Below are 17,508 nucleotides of genomic sequence, written 5' to 3' on the forward strand. Positions count from 1 at the left end.
ATTACTTTTACTTTTACTTTGAGTAAATATTTCTATAAGTACTTGTACTTTTACTTGAGTACAGTTTTTTGGATACTCTACCCACCTCTGATTATTTTTATGTAGCTGACTCAGTAACTCTGTTCTTTCGGTGCCCAAAATGGCCATATTTCAGATTCCCATAAGTCTCTTTTGTCATCATAAATTGTTTACAGTAGTCATACCATAATAGCAGAGCAGAGCTAGTTTCACCAGATGATCAGACACCATCCAATTTGCCAGAATGAATTCTTCTGAATGCAGTATTTCACCTGTAGAATCTCGTCTAGCACTTGTTAGGTTCGAACACCAGATCATACTGCCCTGAAAAGTGTTGGAACAAATAAAGTGTGTGTGCATGAAGAGGGGAGTGAATGGACATAAGGAGGAGGAGAGAAAGGGGTGGGGAGTGTACGAGGTGGCAGAACAGGCAAAAGAGCAATGCAGTGGGAGAGATTGTAACTGTAAATGACATGTGAGATGGTATTGCCCATAGCAACTGTCACCAACAAGCATGTCTCTTTAAGAAGATGCTCTGTTTGCAATGTTTTTCACATTTGGGAGAGAAAGAGAAAGACCTGTTGATGCCAAAGCTGAAAACCACCTCCACGCAATGCAGTGAGCCCAGACCTTTAACACTGCTAAAAAAATGAAATGCATATACTGTAGGTTATGTCATCAGCATTAAGTAAGCTAAATGAATAACAATAGTATGCAAATGTATTCAAATTTATTTTATGTTAGTTTGTGATATCTAAGGAACAGGGTACTCTATTGAATATTTATAGAACCTTTAGAATAATACTTTTGGGCAAAGAGAATAAATCCGATTTATAGATACAAGTTTTGCATTCCAAATAAAAACGTGACAAAGCAGTGCCTTGATACCAAAAGTTTAAACTATGTAACAAGCATACAGTGATAAAGTACTTCCAAATCATCTTCAAACTTTTACTTTAGAATTAAAACAATTTATAAAATTTAGTCTCCACATTATATTGTATATTACATATTAAAACACAAACCACATACATTTTGTTATATATTGTACCTAAAATCATCGTCACTGTGTATTTCTCTGTGCATGTGTTGCTGCTGCATGAATGGACATACATAAATCCTGTAACATCTAGCCAGGTGGAGCTGGGGGAGATGGAGGGTTTCAGAGCACTGCAGGACAAGCTTACAGCTAACAATGAACCAGACTATTTAAATGTTGAGCAAGCAATCTCATTGGCTACAGGATCTGCAGAGGCCAATCAGCTTATGCTATGTGGTAATGATGTGATTGATGACAGATTGCATGTAAAGCACCTATCAACCTGCGTCAGTATCAACCTAGAGGACTGACCTATTTGATTTTAAACCAGTTGTGAAGGAGTTGTTAATGGTTCATAAAAACATTGAACATGTATTAATAGTAAAGAACCATAAAGAAATGTTTAGGTATGTATAAAGTAAATTGATGCAGAGTTTTGCTTGATAAACATTTTTGCAATTAATGTCTTATAAAGGTAGGTTTAAAGCATCTAATTACTGGCAATTTAGTATTTTTTGTAACCTAATCTAAAGTTAGAAGAACTATTTACTCTGAATAACTATTAACAAATAATTTACTACTGGTTTAAATTGATGTACATAAGTTGTTTACAAATGATTAAAAATAAATAAATAAATGAATAATTAAAATAAAATCATACTCTTCACATATAGAGTATGTGTCAGGGTTGTGCAGGTAACTGAAGATGAGGAAACATAATTTCAATGCAGCTAGTTTAATAACAAACTCAGGATACAGAGAAATGCAGGAACTCAGGAAAAACACAACCCTACATAGACAACGATCAACAAACACTGAGGGAAAACACAGGGCTTAAATGAACAGGGCCTAATGGGAAGATTAACTGAACACAGGTGAAGGGAATAGCTAATTAGACAGAGCGGGAAAACTAACAGGACTGAACCAAAAATCACAAAAGACGGGGGAAACAAGATCTCAAAACTGAACTAATAACAGGACTAAACCAAAATCACAAAGACAGGGGAAACCAAGATCACAAAACAGAACTCAAACACATTGAAAACGTGACAGAACCTCCCCCTTCCCGAAGGCGCGTGCGCCGTATAACATCCAAAGGGGTGGGAGGGGGGGCGCCCTGGAGGCTGACGTGGGCATGGTGGTGCAGGAACAGGAAGCCTCCAGGGCGGAGCTGGTAGCTCGGGGAACCGGGGAGGAACGGGCTGTGGACGTGGCCATGGCGGAGCAGGCTGTGGGCGCATGCTTTAGTGGATGAGACCCAATGAAGAACTCAATATTAGTTAATAGCCTATTAATGTATGAGACTAAAATGTATAAAGTATGAATAATCTATAGACGAATTTGCTAATTATTGTTATTGTATACTTATACAGTGTTACCGTAAAATGTAACAGTATTGTAAGTGATTTCTGTGCCACTAAATGTTTCCACCAAATAAATAAATAAAAGAAAAAATTGGGAGTGAATTAAAATGATGAGAAATAGTCACAATTACAAACTAAATAACAATTACCTCAATGGCCAATCAGAGATATATATGTTGAGCGCTTCAACACAATGGTCAATCAGAGGTGTTTAAGAATCCGTTCAACAGTGCTCAAAATGCAAGAGGGAAATGCTGGTATCGTCACATTTTTAACTTGGTACTGAACTTTTGACAACTTAATACATAAAAAATAGCACAATGATCCTTAACCCAACATCCACATGGTTCACACTCTTCAGGAAGTCAACCTACAAATGGCTTCATTATAGTTGTCTCTGCACATTACACTGGGATAGGAGAAAGTGTTTTAACACTGACAAAAGATACACTTCACCTTGAAAGCATGAAAATATTACATAATAAATCATCACATTTTGAGCAGAAATTCACTTTGCCTATGTGCCACATCTGATATGATCTGATCAACTGTGCCTTTAGGGTTTTCTGTACAAATGAAAGTTTCTGAAGTCTTCTTTAGATATACCCACAAAAAATGCAAAATTGAAGAAAATGCTTCTTTTCTCTTGGAGAGGAGATATGGAGAGAGTGAAGACGGCAGCATGTGAAAGAAAGGGATATGCTGAAGTAGCAGTCTAAAATACTTGAAAAGGTTTCCTTGCTGAAAGCTTGTCTTTCTTGGTTTTGATGTGACTTGTTTGTTTGCAGGTGTTTTTTTTTTTAAGAGATGTTGTTTTGGTTGAAACATGATTGCAAGGACAAGAAGATGAGTGCAGGAGAGAAAGAGGAATAACAAGATAAAGGAAAGTGAGGGGAAGTGTTTGGTAAAGTGGTTCTTTGAAGGTAGGCCATTCAGGAAGCATTAAATCAAAGCCAAATGGTCTTCTGATGTGCCTCACACCTTCTCGGTGTCTTTACTTTTTCATTCTCGTTCTATTCCTCCTGGCTTGTTTTCCATCTAACTTCCATCTAACCATTTTTCCATTGCATCTAATAATCTCTTTTGTCCATTATCTCCCTTCGCTGCTATCTGGAGACACTTTATGAACACACAAGTGAACTTTGGAGATAGAATAATATCAGACTGCAGTGTATAATAATAACACAGACTCATGGAAAGTTAGGCAGCTTTATCTGTGCTTGAAGTGCTTATCTGTGCTGAGAAAATGAACTGTAGAAAAACATTCCCATGAAATAGATCAGTAGCATCACTTGAGCTTAAAGGGCTAGTTTCCCCAGAAATGAAAATTCTGTCATCATTTCCCAGATTATGTGAGCCAAGCAGAGCAACAGCAATTCTCTCCGTCTCTCACTCAAAGTGCTCTCTAATCACTCTGTTCCAGCTCCACTCCAGGTTTTCCTCTTTATCGTTCATATGTTATGCTCATGAATGAAGCACTATCAGAGCGATCTTGGAGCGAATGAGAACGCCGACTCTGCTCCGGGGCTAAATCATGGCCACTCTGGAGCGCTCACATGTTCTATCGTTTACTAACTTGTTCCAAACCCGTGTGAATGTCTTTCTTTTGTGGAACCCAAAAGGACAAATTTGTTTGTGCTGTGCTTTTCAATACAATAAAATCATGAATCCTCTAATGGCCGTCCAAACACAGCCCTGACATCTAGGCTAAAATTTTTGAGATTTGGCCTGTCAATGAAAATTTAATAGATGTCTAACCATAGCCCAAGAATATACGCACAGGCTAGGCATCAAACATGTCAAAGAAATGAAACAAAACAATTGTAATCACTGTTGACTTTGCTTATGTGGCAATGGAGGTGTTATAAAGGGTTAAAGAAATTTTGTACTCTATTATACTGATTCCAAAGGGGAAAGACTACGCCACCCGGGATTAACTACCCGGGAAAGACCCAAGGGCCCACAGGTTCGATTTTTCATAAGTTGACCCAGAGACGTGGATAATTGGAATAAAAGGTATAAATCTTTATTAAACAGTCAATTCGTTAAAATGTCTCAGTTAAATGTCGGTTAAAAGGATCAGCCACAACAAGCAACTAGCACTGTGAAATAAGTTTATCAAACACAAAAGAAAAAGACAAACAAACAAAAAGCTGGGGCTTACCAATAAGGAGGCAGGCAGGCTAGATGCCGGGCTTCAATAATGCCTGTAATAATAGATACCCACACGTGCACCAGACCACACTTACACACTAAAGAAATACACTGCAAATACACACCACTTTGGTGAGAAGAGAGCTATTGCCACACAGGAACAGCCAGCCTGCCTTCTCCAGGCCCCCAGCTCCAATAAAAAGGAAAGAGAAAAAGCAAGATTAGGGAAATAAACTCAGCAAAAAAAGAAACGTCCCTTTTTCAGGACTGTGTATTTCAACAATAATGTTGTAAAAATCCAAATAACTTTACAGATCTTTATTGTAAAGGGTTTAAACAATGTTTTCCATGCATGTTCAATTAACCATAATCAATTAATTAACATGCACCTGTGGAATGGTCGTTAAGACCTTAACAGCTTACAGAGAGTAGGCATTTAAGGTCACAGTTCTAAAAACGCAGGACACTAAAGAGACTTGTCTACCGACTGTGAAAAACACCCAAAGAAAGATGCCCAGGGTCCCTGCTCATCTGCGTGAACGTGTATTAGGCATGCTGCTGGGAGGCATGAGGACTGCTGATGTGGCCAGGGCAATAAATTGCCATGTCCGCACTGTGAGACGCCTAAGACAGCGCTACAGGGAGATAGGAAGGACAGCTGATCGTCCTCGCAGTGGAAGACCGCGTGTAACAACACCTGCACAGGATCGGTACATCCGAATATCACACCTGCGTGACAGGTACAGGATGGCCACAACAACTGCCTGAGTCACACCAGAAACACACAATCCCTCCATCAGTGCTCAGACTGTCCGCAATAGGCTGAGAGAGGCTGGAGGGCTTGTAGGCCTGTTGTAAGGCAGGTCCTTACCAGACATCACCAGCAACAACGCCGCCTATGGGCACAAACCCACCTTCGCTGGACCAGACAGGAGTGGCAAAAAGTGCTCTTCACTGATGAGTCACGGTTTTGTCTCACCAGGGGTGATGGACGGATTCGTGTTTATCGTCGAAGGAATGAGCGTTACACCGAGGCCTGTACCCTGTAGCGGGATCGATTTGGAGGTGGGGGGTCCGTCATGGTCTGGGGCGGTATATCATATAACCATCGGACTGAGCTTGTTGTCATTGCAGGCAATCTCAATGCATTGCGGTACAGGGAAGACATCCTCCTCCCTCATGTGGTACCCTTTATGCATGCTCATCCGGACATGATCCTCCAGCAGGACAATGCCACCAGCCATACTGTTCGTTCTGTGCGTGAGTTTCTGCATGACCGCAATGTCAGTGTTCTGTCATGGCCAGCGAAGAGCCCGGATCTCAATCCCATTGAGCACGTCTGGGACCTGTTGGATCGCAGGGTGAGGGCTAGGGCCATTCCCCCCAAAAATGTCCAGGAACTTGCAAGTGCCTTGGTGGAAGAGTGGGGTAACATCTCACAGCAAGAACTGACAAATCTGGTCCAGTCCATGAGGAGGAGATACACTGCAGTACTTCAAGCAGCTGGTGGTCACACCAGATACTGACTGGTACTTTTGATTTTGAGCCTCCCTTCTTTCAGTGACACATTATTCTATTTCTGTTAGTCACATGTCTGTGAAACATTTTTAGTTTATGTCTTATGGTGTTGACTCTTTTAGTGTTCATACAAATATTTACACACATTAAGTTTACTGAAAGTAAAAACAGTTGAAAGTCAGAGGACGTTTCTTTTTTTGCTGAGTTTACAACATTCAACATAAAACAAAATAAACAAACCAATACAAAAGCAGAAACACTTTTCTTCCAACTGCAACAAAACCACAGGTAACAAACAGACTTGTCACAACAAAACAAGGTCAGCAATGCTAGACAGATTTTTTGAATGCAAAGCAAAACTATTAAATGCAAAACAAAACTAATAAATGCAAAACAAATGAAGGCAAAACAAAACTAGTGAAAGCAAAACAAATGAAGACAAATCAAAACAAAACTAATAAATTTAAACAAATATTAAATGCAACACAAGTTATGAAATGCAAAGATTATAGAATGCAACACAAAGCCAGTAAATGCAAGAAAAACCGAAACAAAACAAATTAAAGCAATGCAGAATTAAAGCAAAACAGCAGCGTTGAAGCTGCAAGCCATGCTGTAGTAGACTGCTACTGTATAAGCCATGCAAAACCGGAAGCAACAGAAATGGCACGCTCACAGAGTGGTTTAACCATACACTCACCGGCCACTTTATTAGGTACACCTGTCCAACTGCTCGTTAACACTTAATTTCTAAGCAGCCAATCACATGGCGGCAACTACGTGCATTTAGGCATGTAGACATGGTCAAGACAATCTCCTGCAGTTCAAACCGAGCATCAGTATGGGGAAGAAAGGTGATTTGAGTGACTTTGAACGTGGCATGATTGTTGGTGCCAGAAGGGCTGGTCTGAGTATTTCAGAAACTGCTAATCTACTGGGATTTTCACGCACAACCATCTCTAGGGTTTACAGAGAATGGTCCGAAAAAGAAAAAACATCCAGTGAGCGGCAGTTCTGTGGGCGGAAATGCCTTGTTGTTGCCAGAGGTCAGAGGAGAATGGCCAGACTGGTTCGAGCTGATAGAAGGGCAACAGTGACTGAAATAACCACTCGTTACAACCGAGGTATGCAGCAAAGCATTTGTGAAGCCACAACACGCACAACCTTGAGGCGGATGGGCTACAACAGCAGAAGACTCCACCGGGTACCACTCATCTCCACTACAAATAGGAAAAAGAGGCTACAATTTGCAAGAGCTCACCAAAATTGAACAGTTGAAGACTGGAAAAATGTTGCCTGGTCTGATGAGTCTCGATTTCTGTTGAGACATTCAGATGTTAGAGTCAGAATTTGGCGTAAACAGAATGAGAACATGGAACCATCATGCCTTGTTACCACTGTGCAGGCTGGTGGTGGTGGTGTAATGGTGTGGGGGATGTTTTCCTGGCACACTTTAGGCCCCTTAGTGCCAATTGGGCATCGTTTAAATGCCACGGCCTACCTGAGCATTGTTTCTGACCATGTCCATCCCTTTATGGCCACCATGTACCCATCCTCTGATGGCTACTTCCACCATGTCACAAAGCTCTAATCATTTCAAATTGGTTTCTTGAACATGACAATGGGTTCACTGTACTAAAATGGCCTCCACAGTCACCAGATCTCAACCCAATAGAGCATCTTTGGGATGTGGTGGAACGGGAGATTCGCATCATGGATGTGCAGCCGACAAATCTGCGGCAACTGTGTGATGCCATCATGTCAATATGGACCAAACTCCCTGAGGAATGCTTCCAGCACCTTGTTGAATCTATGCCACGAAGAATTGAGGCAGTTCTGAAGGCAAAAGGGGGTCCAACCCGTTACTAGCATGGGGTACCTAATAAAGTGGCCGGTGAGTGTAGATATCCATAATAAAGGCTAGATGTCTCGTCCGCGCTGCTGGCCAATGGAGGTCGACGTCCGTACCTGGCGGCCATCTTGTCACGGGCAGCTCGCTCACTCGTAACATTGTGTTTTAATGGTGGATGTACTTTTTAAATAACCATAACTTGCTAAATTTTCTACCGATTTTCAAACGGTTTGGTTTATTATAAACGTCAGACATGTAGTTATGACACTGCACACTTATGATTAATAAGTGTATCAATAAATAATCATCCAGAATAGGGATGGGAATTGAAAACCGGTTCCAATTGAAAACCGGTTCCACTCGAGAACCGGTTCTAAGTTTTACGATCCATCGATATTGTATGCCCTCGACGTTAACGAGTCCTCTTATCGATGCTCCTGCTCTGAGTCAGCCATAGTATGTAGGCTACAGACCGTAAACTCACAACTGTCCCTTTTGTCCTTTATCAAGCACCATAGCACATAGGGATGGGACGAAATATCGTTTGACAAAATATCGCGATACAAAACGTGACGAAACGCATCGAGGTCGAAAAAAAATGGATCGCGAAATAAAGATAGATGGTACTGCTGCATGATTCGCGTAGTATATAAATAATTTAGTGTATTATATGTGTGTGTGTATGTATATGGGGCAGACATACAGTCTATGGTGGCAGGCTGGCAGCACCATCTGCTGATCAAGCAGGGTAAAACTAAATGAAAAAAAATATATATATATATCCGGGGAACGGTGCGGTACGTCATCACGTCAAGACAGCGCATGTTGCAACAACAACACTGCAGTCTACAGCGAGCTAACAAATATTAGCATCAGTACCAACTGCCTTGCCCCCAAACAGCCGACCATGGAGTCAAATGTGTATATATATACCGTAAAACTTCAAATAATAGCCCGGGCTTTTCCCAAATCGTCGAACTGCACCGGCTTGTATTTGAGACAGGCGTCTATATGAGACCGGCCTTTATAATTTAGTGTTGAGATGTTGTTCATTGAGTCTAAGTAAGCCTAGAGTCTCTAATCTCTAATAATCTCCAAATGCTCCACGTGAAACTGCGGTCTTCCGACCTTTTACTATCGTGTCAATTGATTTTGATTAATATGCGCGAGGGAGAGAGAGCAAGACAGCGCTCGTTTTGTTTGAAGACGTGAGAGTGCGCGCGCGCGGCCGGGGCTCTCTCTCTCTCTCTCTCTCTCTCTCTCTCTCTCTCTGCTCGTTATGCGCCCTGTCAAGCGCAGCAGTCAATTCATTCTACATCACTCGCCGATCAAAAAAGACTTTGGCGGGACACACATTTGCTTTGGCGGCCAAAGCAAATGAATAAGTTGTTGTTATACAGTAATATTTTTTTTTCTTTTTTCCCCTTTTTTGATATCGTATCGTGACGTATCGTATCGTGACCCTGGCATATCGAGGTGCATCGTATCGTGAGTTTAAGTGTATCGTCCCATCCCTAATAGCACAGCGTCCAAAGCTAATTTTTGTACCGCCAAAGTCTTATTTGATCGGTGAGTAATGTAGTTGAAATGCTGCGCTTGTGACAGGGCGCATGCTAAACTGAACGAGCAGAAAGAGAGAGCCCCGGTCGCGCGCGCGCACTCTCTCTCTTCGGAGCAAGGCTTCACCGTCTCAAAACTAAGCGCTGTCTTGCTCTCTCTCCCTCGCACATATTAATCAAAATAAACGACACGATGGTTAGGTCGGGAGACTAAAGTTTCATCTGGAGCATTCAGAGATTTGTTTTTCCTGAATTAGGCTACCGCTGGGTGTGAATTGTGCTAAAATACGTTGCCTTATCTTCTCTGAAAAGCGTTCCGCACATTCAGCTGACAAACCACACTTTAAATAAACGGAAAAAAAAAACTATCCATTGATAAAATGTTTTCTGTGATGACACACACATCTTGTGGGATGTCCCAACGCGCCGTGATAATCACACAACGCGCACACGTCCGATAATGACACGTCCAATTCGCGAACTAATGACTCATTTGAACCGATTCGTTTTATTGAATGGTAAAAACAACTTCTCTTTCCAACACTGAACTCACAGGACGTTCAATCAGTGTATAACTGATCGGTAACACTTTACAATAAGGTACCATTTATTACATAAATTACATAAAAAGTACAGTTTGCTTACTCAAGTGTAAGCTTTAAAAAAAAAAAAAAAAACTTGTTTCCCCCCCCCCCCCCCCCGAAAAAGCATATGACTACTTATTTCCACACAGTGCTATCAGGAATCGATAAGAGAATCATTAAAGAATTGGATCGATAAGCAGAATCGTTAGTGGCATTGATATTGATAAAATTTGATAAATTCCCATCCCTAATCCAGAATTATAGCCACGTTAATAACGTTTGTAAGAAACCAAACCATTTGTAAATCCATCAAGATTTCAACGAGATAACAGTATTTGTGTTCGTACTGATCACTCATCTTACATCAGGTACCACAGAGCCCGCCAGAATGCTTGCCTGTGACAAGATGGCTGCCAGTGATGACGATAGAGACTCCGCTGTAAGACATCTAGCCTTTATTATGGATATCTATGGGTTTAACCACCGAAAACACAAAAGCAGTTAAAGGGCACCTAATGTATTATGCAAAATTCACTTTTACATGGCGTTTGAACATAAATGTGTGTTGGAAATGTGTGTACACAACCCCTCTATAATGATAAAACATTTTTTTTTTTATCTCCATAAACCATAAGCACTGTCTCAGAACAAGCCGTTCTCAGATTCGGGGCAACGTGACATACTTTTGCACAAGCCCCGCCCACGACTGTTGACTGACACTGCAGCTTTAGCATAGATCCGCCCCGAGTGAGCTGTACACAGTCCGCCACTGTTTCGACGCTGGAGCAACTGTAGACAAGAATGTCTCCTGAACGATTGAGGTGTTTTGCTGTTGGATGTAAGAATGAACATAGCAGTCGTCATTTACTCTAGTTGTTACTCGAGGATGGATCAGTACCAACTGTTTGTGATCCAGCTTACAGTCTCCGGAACGATAAGCCTAACGTTACTGATCACGGCAGAAATGAAAGTGAGAGCGTGCACTTTATGATAGCTCATTGAGTCGTTTTTACGGATATAAAGTTTACCAGTTTATTAAGCAACCACTGAAAAGGTGTGTATATATTTGTTTACTGTTAGTTGTAACAAGTGTTTTGTGTACTTCGCTGTGTATGTTGATGATAATAAAAGGGAGAGAGAGAGAGTTTATGGATAAGACTTTAATGTGCACTTCTTGTACTGTTTATTCAGCTCTTATAGTGATTCTCTGGAGTAAAACTAACGCTTCATTGTTCATGTGATGTACAATAAACTTAATTGAACTAAGTATCAATAAGTATATTTTTGGCCATCATTCGGACGCGGTTCGCTACAACAGGCTTGTACTAATAGTGGATAAAAGCAAGATGAAAAAAAAGTTATAACCATAATTAAACTAAACTAAACTATACCTGTTCTATTTCTATACAGCATTCTCTGGCTCTGTGGGGATTATTGTCCGACTCCGGGTCGAAATAAACACTGCTACTGAGAGTTTCTGTTTTGATATCATCCTGTGAGATTGTCCTGCCACTGAGCGCGAGCTCGTGAGGCTCCGCCCTCTGGGTCGGCAGCAACAGCTCATTTCCATTTAAAGGGATACACACTAAAACGGTGCATTTTTCTGAGCCCCAAAAAAGTGACAATTTAAACATGCTGTAAAAATTGATCTGTTGGATATTTTGAGCTAAAACTTCACATACACACTCTGGAGACATCAGAGACTTATTTTACATCTTGTGAAAAGGGGCATAATAGGTGCCCTTTTAAATAACAACTAACATGACAACTGGACAGGAGTGGGTTGTGCATGACTAATGCGGACCACGGCATTTATCCAGCAGCCAAACCTTTATGGATCACATGCAGACGGCAGCAGTCGCCCAGAGAGGCACCAAAGTACAAATAGCCCGCAATTCTCCGATGCAGAGAACGCCACCGCAACGAATGGCAATCGATCATATACGGGTGCAGCAAACGCCCAAACAAATGCCAGCCTCACGAAGGGGCTACAATAAGCAGACAACACCAACTATATTACAGTTACTATTAGAGTCTACAACAACGACCAAGCATGGAAAACGCCAATACATACCCCTCGTGCAAAGCGCCGAGACTCCGGAAATGTGATCAGCTAAGTTTGACTCAACACCCGTTTACCTTACCTAACGTCTTTATACGCTCCCCTGACCAGAACTTGATAACAAATGGTTTCCTAGGGGGTGTGGTCGAAAAAGACAGCCGCGAACCCATAGCAATAACTGCATTTCACCACACTTACATGATGGAAGTTTTGCAAGTTATTTTGGCAAAAACGACATGTATCCACATTCAACCCTTACACGCGTACGATCACACCGGTGTGATCAGTCTTGGCTGGTCCCTGGAGCGTACGATCACACCGGTGTGATTAGAACAGTCAGTGCATCACGTGATCAACTGCTAAATTCAAACGTGCTTTCGCGCGTTGGCTGGCGCTGAGCCAGAGACAGACGCCCTCAGTGCTGTCATATATCACAACTATTGAGTGTTTTCAACCACATAATGTTTATTTTAGTTTTCAGACATTTAAATACACATAAGTACTAGCAAAACAATGATTTTGAGTTTGTAAAATACATACTGATGTCTATGGAAGCGGCAATAATAATCCTTTCCGTTATAATAAGACGACACGATTTATTCATATCAGATACACATTGTGTAAGTAGCTTTACATTTGACCCTATTCTTCTCCCAGTTCACCGGCCATTTACTTTCATGTATTTTGTGAGAAGTGGAGGAATTGACGTGCTGTAAATCCAACAGATCCGATTCTCTGAACTGTAAAACAAACTAAAATGGCGCCGCCCATTGTGCATACAGCTCAACTAACGCGATCGTTATAAAGATGTTTAAACAACAAAACCCATCCACTTGCACATATTTGACAATCGGAATATCAGTTTTTCATGCTATTGCTAATACATTTGTGAATATTTTTAATAAAAAAGGAAAAATGACATAAAAGCAGATCATCATTCATTCAGCACTGTGTTCAGTGTGTTGTGGTTGCGCTGTGTCACGTGACGCACCATGGAAACATTAAAGTGACAAGTTCTAAATAACGGTTGCCTTGAAAAACTCACACTGGGGGGTCAGTTCGAATATTTTAAACTTACCTGTAAAAGGGTTAAGGTTATTTTGGCTAGAAGCGAGTTACTCATAGCCAGACTATATCGGGTCTGTAGTTAACCTAGTCAGTGAAATGACGACTATTGCTTGCTGGGTTGCCAGTATTGACAACTCAAAGCTGTCAATGATGTTTGCAGCACAAAATTCGACTGGAAGGGTAAAATAATTATTTTATCTACAGGTAGTTAGATCTAAAATTCTAGGTAAAATCAAGTAGCGAGGTAAGATTATTTGAATGATCTTTATATTATACCATCTCAATGAGAAATATGATGCACTGTAGCTTTTTATTAACAAAGCTGCTTTATTGATAAATATAAGTTTATTGTATATAAAAATGTCTTAATGTACGATAATAGTTGTCTTTGTCATGTGTTCCAAGGATTCTAATGCCATACAATTGAAGTACTGTTGCTCTCAAATCTTGTTCTCGTACATTCAAATATGCTGTGTGGAATATTGCTTGGGTCACAACATTTCTGAAGAATTTCCGTTCAATTAAAACATCCATGAAAGGAAGAAAGTCAACAAATGATGATACTTTTTTTTCAGCTTTCAGTCCATTGTTTTGGAAAATGGAATGAATAACCTTTAATGATGAACTAAGGATTGGTAATTGATTGGTTATTTTAATAAGTGTCTCCATTCATTCACAGATTCACTAACATGTTTAGTTGTTTATCAACTCTAATTCATTTACTGGTGAAAAACATATTCTCTGTTAGTTAGTGTTAAATGAAACAATCATTCATTGGAAATCTGTTTCTGCCTCTCATCTTCATTTCCATCAGTCTTTGTAGGATTTGACTTGATCTTTAGCTGATGCTCCATGCATTTAATCGGCTTATGTGCTGAATTCATTTAATTGTCTCTTTGGTAAAGTTGGTGCATGTACAGTACAATTGTTTGTGTGGGGTTTGAGTACTGCTTTTTATGTGTAGAATATTTTGAGATTAATCATTAATGAGAATTGTTGCACTTGCAGAAAGATCAGACAGAAAGATCATTAAGGAATTCATGTATCATTCATATCAATGAGAGCAGGGAGAAAAGTGTGAGGAAGATAGAAATTGAGAGATGAGAGTAGGGGGAACAGACACGGTAATATGAAAAAAAGCCTTTAGAGAGGAATAGAGAGGGAGAAATTTGTTTTTGAGTGGATATAGTAACATTACGAGTATGAGTTATGGTCTCGCACTCAGAACAGCTGTTTCCTAAAGAACATCCTTAGAAAGAAGTAAACAGGATCTGGATCTCACACATACTTAACGCTCACATGGATTAGATTTAGAGCTGAAGTGTGTCATTTCCTTCTATCCCAGCTTAACCCTCTGGGGACCAGAAACGCGCCGGCGCGTTTTGCCGTTTTTTTTTCACATAGCAGAAAAATAGACTTAAAATACTCTGTTGATTTTGATCGTACATATAAGTGTTGTACATCAATCGATCCTGTTAATTGTCTATTATTTTTCTGTATACTCACAATAAAAACAAAGTTTTGTGCTTTTTGTCAAATAAAGAAAAATAAACATGATGCGAGTTTTGCCTTCTCTCTGTCAGTGCAGTCCATTCTGAAACACGTCCGAAAAATTAACTCTAACTCTGCAAATACTTGTCATACAGGCACGAGAGATTTTTCTTTATGAAGCTTGAATTCTCTTCTTTTCAATGAAGTAATTTATATAAAAAACAAATATTCTCAGTTTATGTAATCTGTATGAAAAGAGAGTGCTGTCAGATTTTTTTCCCCCAGCTCATTACACTTCATTACGCGTTAATCTGACACGCCCACGGAGGACGCGCGCTATTCAAACGCAAATGTTGAGGCAAGCCATGACAATGCCCACATCAGCCTTTCCACCGCGGCGGTAAAATGTGGGGTGTATTTTCTGCCTTTTACCGCCAAGAGGCGCTACAATCATAGACTCTGAAAAGTGTTTGTTTATTCTCTCTAATGCGTAATCTGCCGCCGCACCGCGGCTCATTCAGAGCGATTGAAAGCTGGTAGCAGATGAATTCAACAAGTGAAACGTAGTTAAAATAATTCATAATCACAATACTGAAATTAGGCTACTGAAATGAAATTGAATAAATAATGAAAAAATAAAACATTGCAATAAAAACATTTACAGACGTACAGACGATAGCTCAGTGGTTAACGCAACAACACGAGCTTCGAGGAGCTTCAATCGACCCGAGATCGAATCTCAATGTAGCATACATGTTGTTAACCGATGTTGGCCAACAGCGTTTATATTTAACCTTCTTGATGCTTAAATAGCTAACTGTTTATAACTGTTTACTTATTTAAAGTCAAGAGTTTTGTTTAATTATTATTACAACATAAATTTGCTACATTCCTGGAACCGCAGCGCTGCAGACATAAACTGATGAAGGAAGATTGTCAGCCGATTGCATCAGAAAATGAAAATGAAGAAGCACGTCTTTAGTCTGCTAAATTATTGTGTAATGTAAAAGAACACTAAAATTACTTAAGTTTGAAACCAAGTTCGAACATTTCAAAGTGTCGGGACAGTTTTTTTTATTATTTAAAACAGGGTTGCATCGGGTTTAGAGTTTATTTCTTTTGTGATGCAAAATAAGAAACACTAGGCTAATCTTATTCTTGCGACATTTTAAATTTGTATTGCCAAAGAAATGACAGCTATATTAAACAATTAAAACAGTAGGCCTACAAAACGAAAATTGTCCAAAGCAACATAATTAAATTAAAACATGCGTTTTTCTTTGCCTCTGTCGCGCTGAATCTCTTTTTAACAAGTTTATTTAGTCTCCCTCGCTCTCCATATGAAAGAGGAACATTAACACCTAGGCCTATTGTCCTGCGCGCTTGATACAGCACTGAACTGTCCCTCCAACCCCCCACCGGCTTTCGGAGTCTGATGCTGATTTAACACAAAGAGAAGTCGCAATTTACACTTAAATCGCTATTCTAGACAGTGTTGATAATGAAGGAATTAAATGATTTAAGTTACATGTAGCCTAGTGATATTTCTGTCATAAAAGTTTATTACTAAATATTTCATTATTTCAGTAATTGATGAAATAAAACTGGTTTGGGCCAGCTTTTTCCAAGCAAAACTAAATAAAATATGAAAAAACGCATGTTAATTTGTTGTCATGAACAAAATGTTCAACTCAGGATCTTTGGATCCTTACAACCAGGCATGCAATTTGTGAATTAAGTTTTTTTTTTTCTTTATTATTCAAATAAATATCGAACCACGGTGCTTCGTGGTAATGCTGCTAAATTAAATAACATGTATAGAATAATTATGAACTTAAATGAAACAATATCGCAACTTTTCGACAAATACATTATTTGATCTGTTTTTACATTTTAATTCAGGGCGATTTAGCCTGCTACATTTAATTAGAGCGAGATTTTCACCCTTGTCTTGTCATTTTCTCATTGGGAAGCGCTTACATAGGCTACATGTTTGAGTAGATCCTCTGTACCTCTCGTTTTCATTATGGATTACATAATCAGATAACATTTATTAGCCTGAATATTTAGACATTTAAAGGCTTTAGACATAGCCGATTTCTTATAGTGACTGAGCTGAAGTGGCTTTCGGTTAATTTTTGTGACGCGCAGTTCCCGGAGACAGAGACGACAGATAAACTTTTGTCGTTAGCAAAAGTTCGAATAAAACCCAACTTTAGAAAAATGCATAGGGCCACTCGGCGTGGTCTGCCAAAACACTTAATTATAAACTTCAATATTTCATTCAAAATAATCTCAAAACGCTTTGTGAAATTTTGAAAAGCCGTGCATGCATTAAGGCCACTGGAACTAATGAACAACTGAAACGCTGGTTTTGATTTTATTGTTTGTCGTTTAAACGTGCTTGTTGCATATCTCTATTTTATATTTGATATGGTCTATTGGTGAAGTAGCCTATAGCATTGATTACTGTGGAGGGAGGGGTGTGGGGATTCAAATAATTCAGCAGAAGCAGGGATGTTTAGACCAGAAGGAAATCCCCGTCCCCCATGGCAAATCACACTTTACTTAAAACCATGTTTTTAAAAACTCTAGGTTGTAGGGAATCAAAAAAATAATAATAATAGGCCTAATAAAAAAAAATATATATATATATATAGGCTATATATATAAAATTACTTTTTTTACAGAACTGCTTTTGAAATTACGATTGGTACCCGATTGGTACAGATGCAAAGTCGTTCTGTTGGACACTATTGTTCCTTAGTGTAAAATGGAAATGCATGGTAATTTTATTTT

The 17,508-nt window shown here is 39.6% G+C and overlaps 1 protein-coding gene across 1 annotated transcript in view; it reads left to right on the forward strand.

Annotated features, from left to right (window-relative positions):
• The window catches only part of LOC130072922 (pyruvate carboxylase, mitochondrial-like), a 173,771-nt gene extending 171,459 nt beyond the window's left edge, over positions 1–2,312 (forward strand). The window contains exon 11 of the mRNA XM_056238245.1: positions 2,130–2,312. Coding sequence (XP_056094220.1) covers positions 2,130–2,312 — 183 coding nt within the window. The remainder of the gene's footprint in view (positions 1–2,129) is intronic.
• The last annotated feature ends 15,196 nt before the right edge of the window (positions 2,313–17,508 follow it).

The sequence above is a fragment of the Rhinichthys klamathensis genome, unplaced genomic scaffold (genome assembly GCF_029890125.1).
Source record: "Rhinichthys klamathensis goyatoka isolate OS25496 unplaced genomic scaffold, OSU_Roscu_1.1 h1tg000512l_1, whole genome shotgun sequence".
Taxonomy (NCBI): Eukaryota; Metazoa; Chordata; class Actinopteri; order Cypriniformes; family Leuciscidae; genus Rhinichthys; species Rhinichthys klamathensis.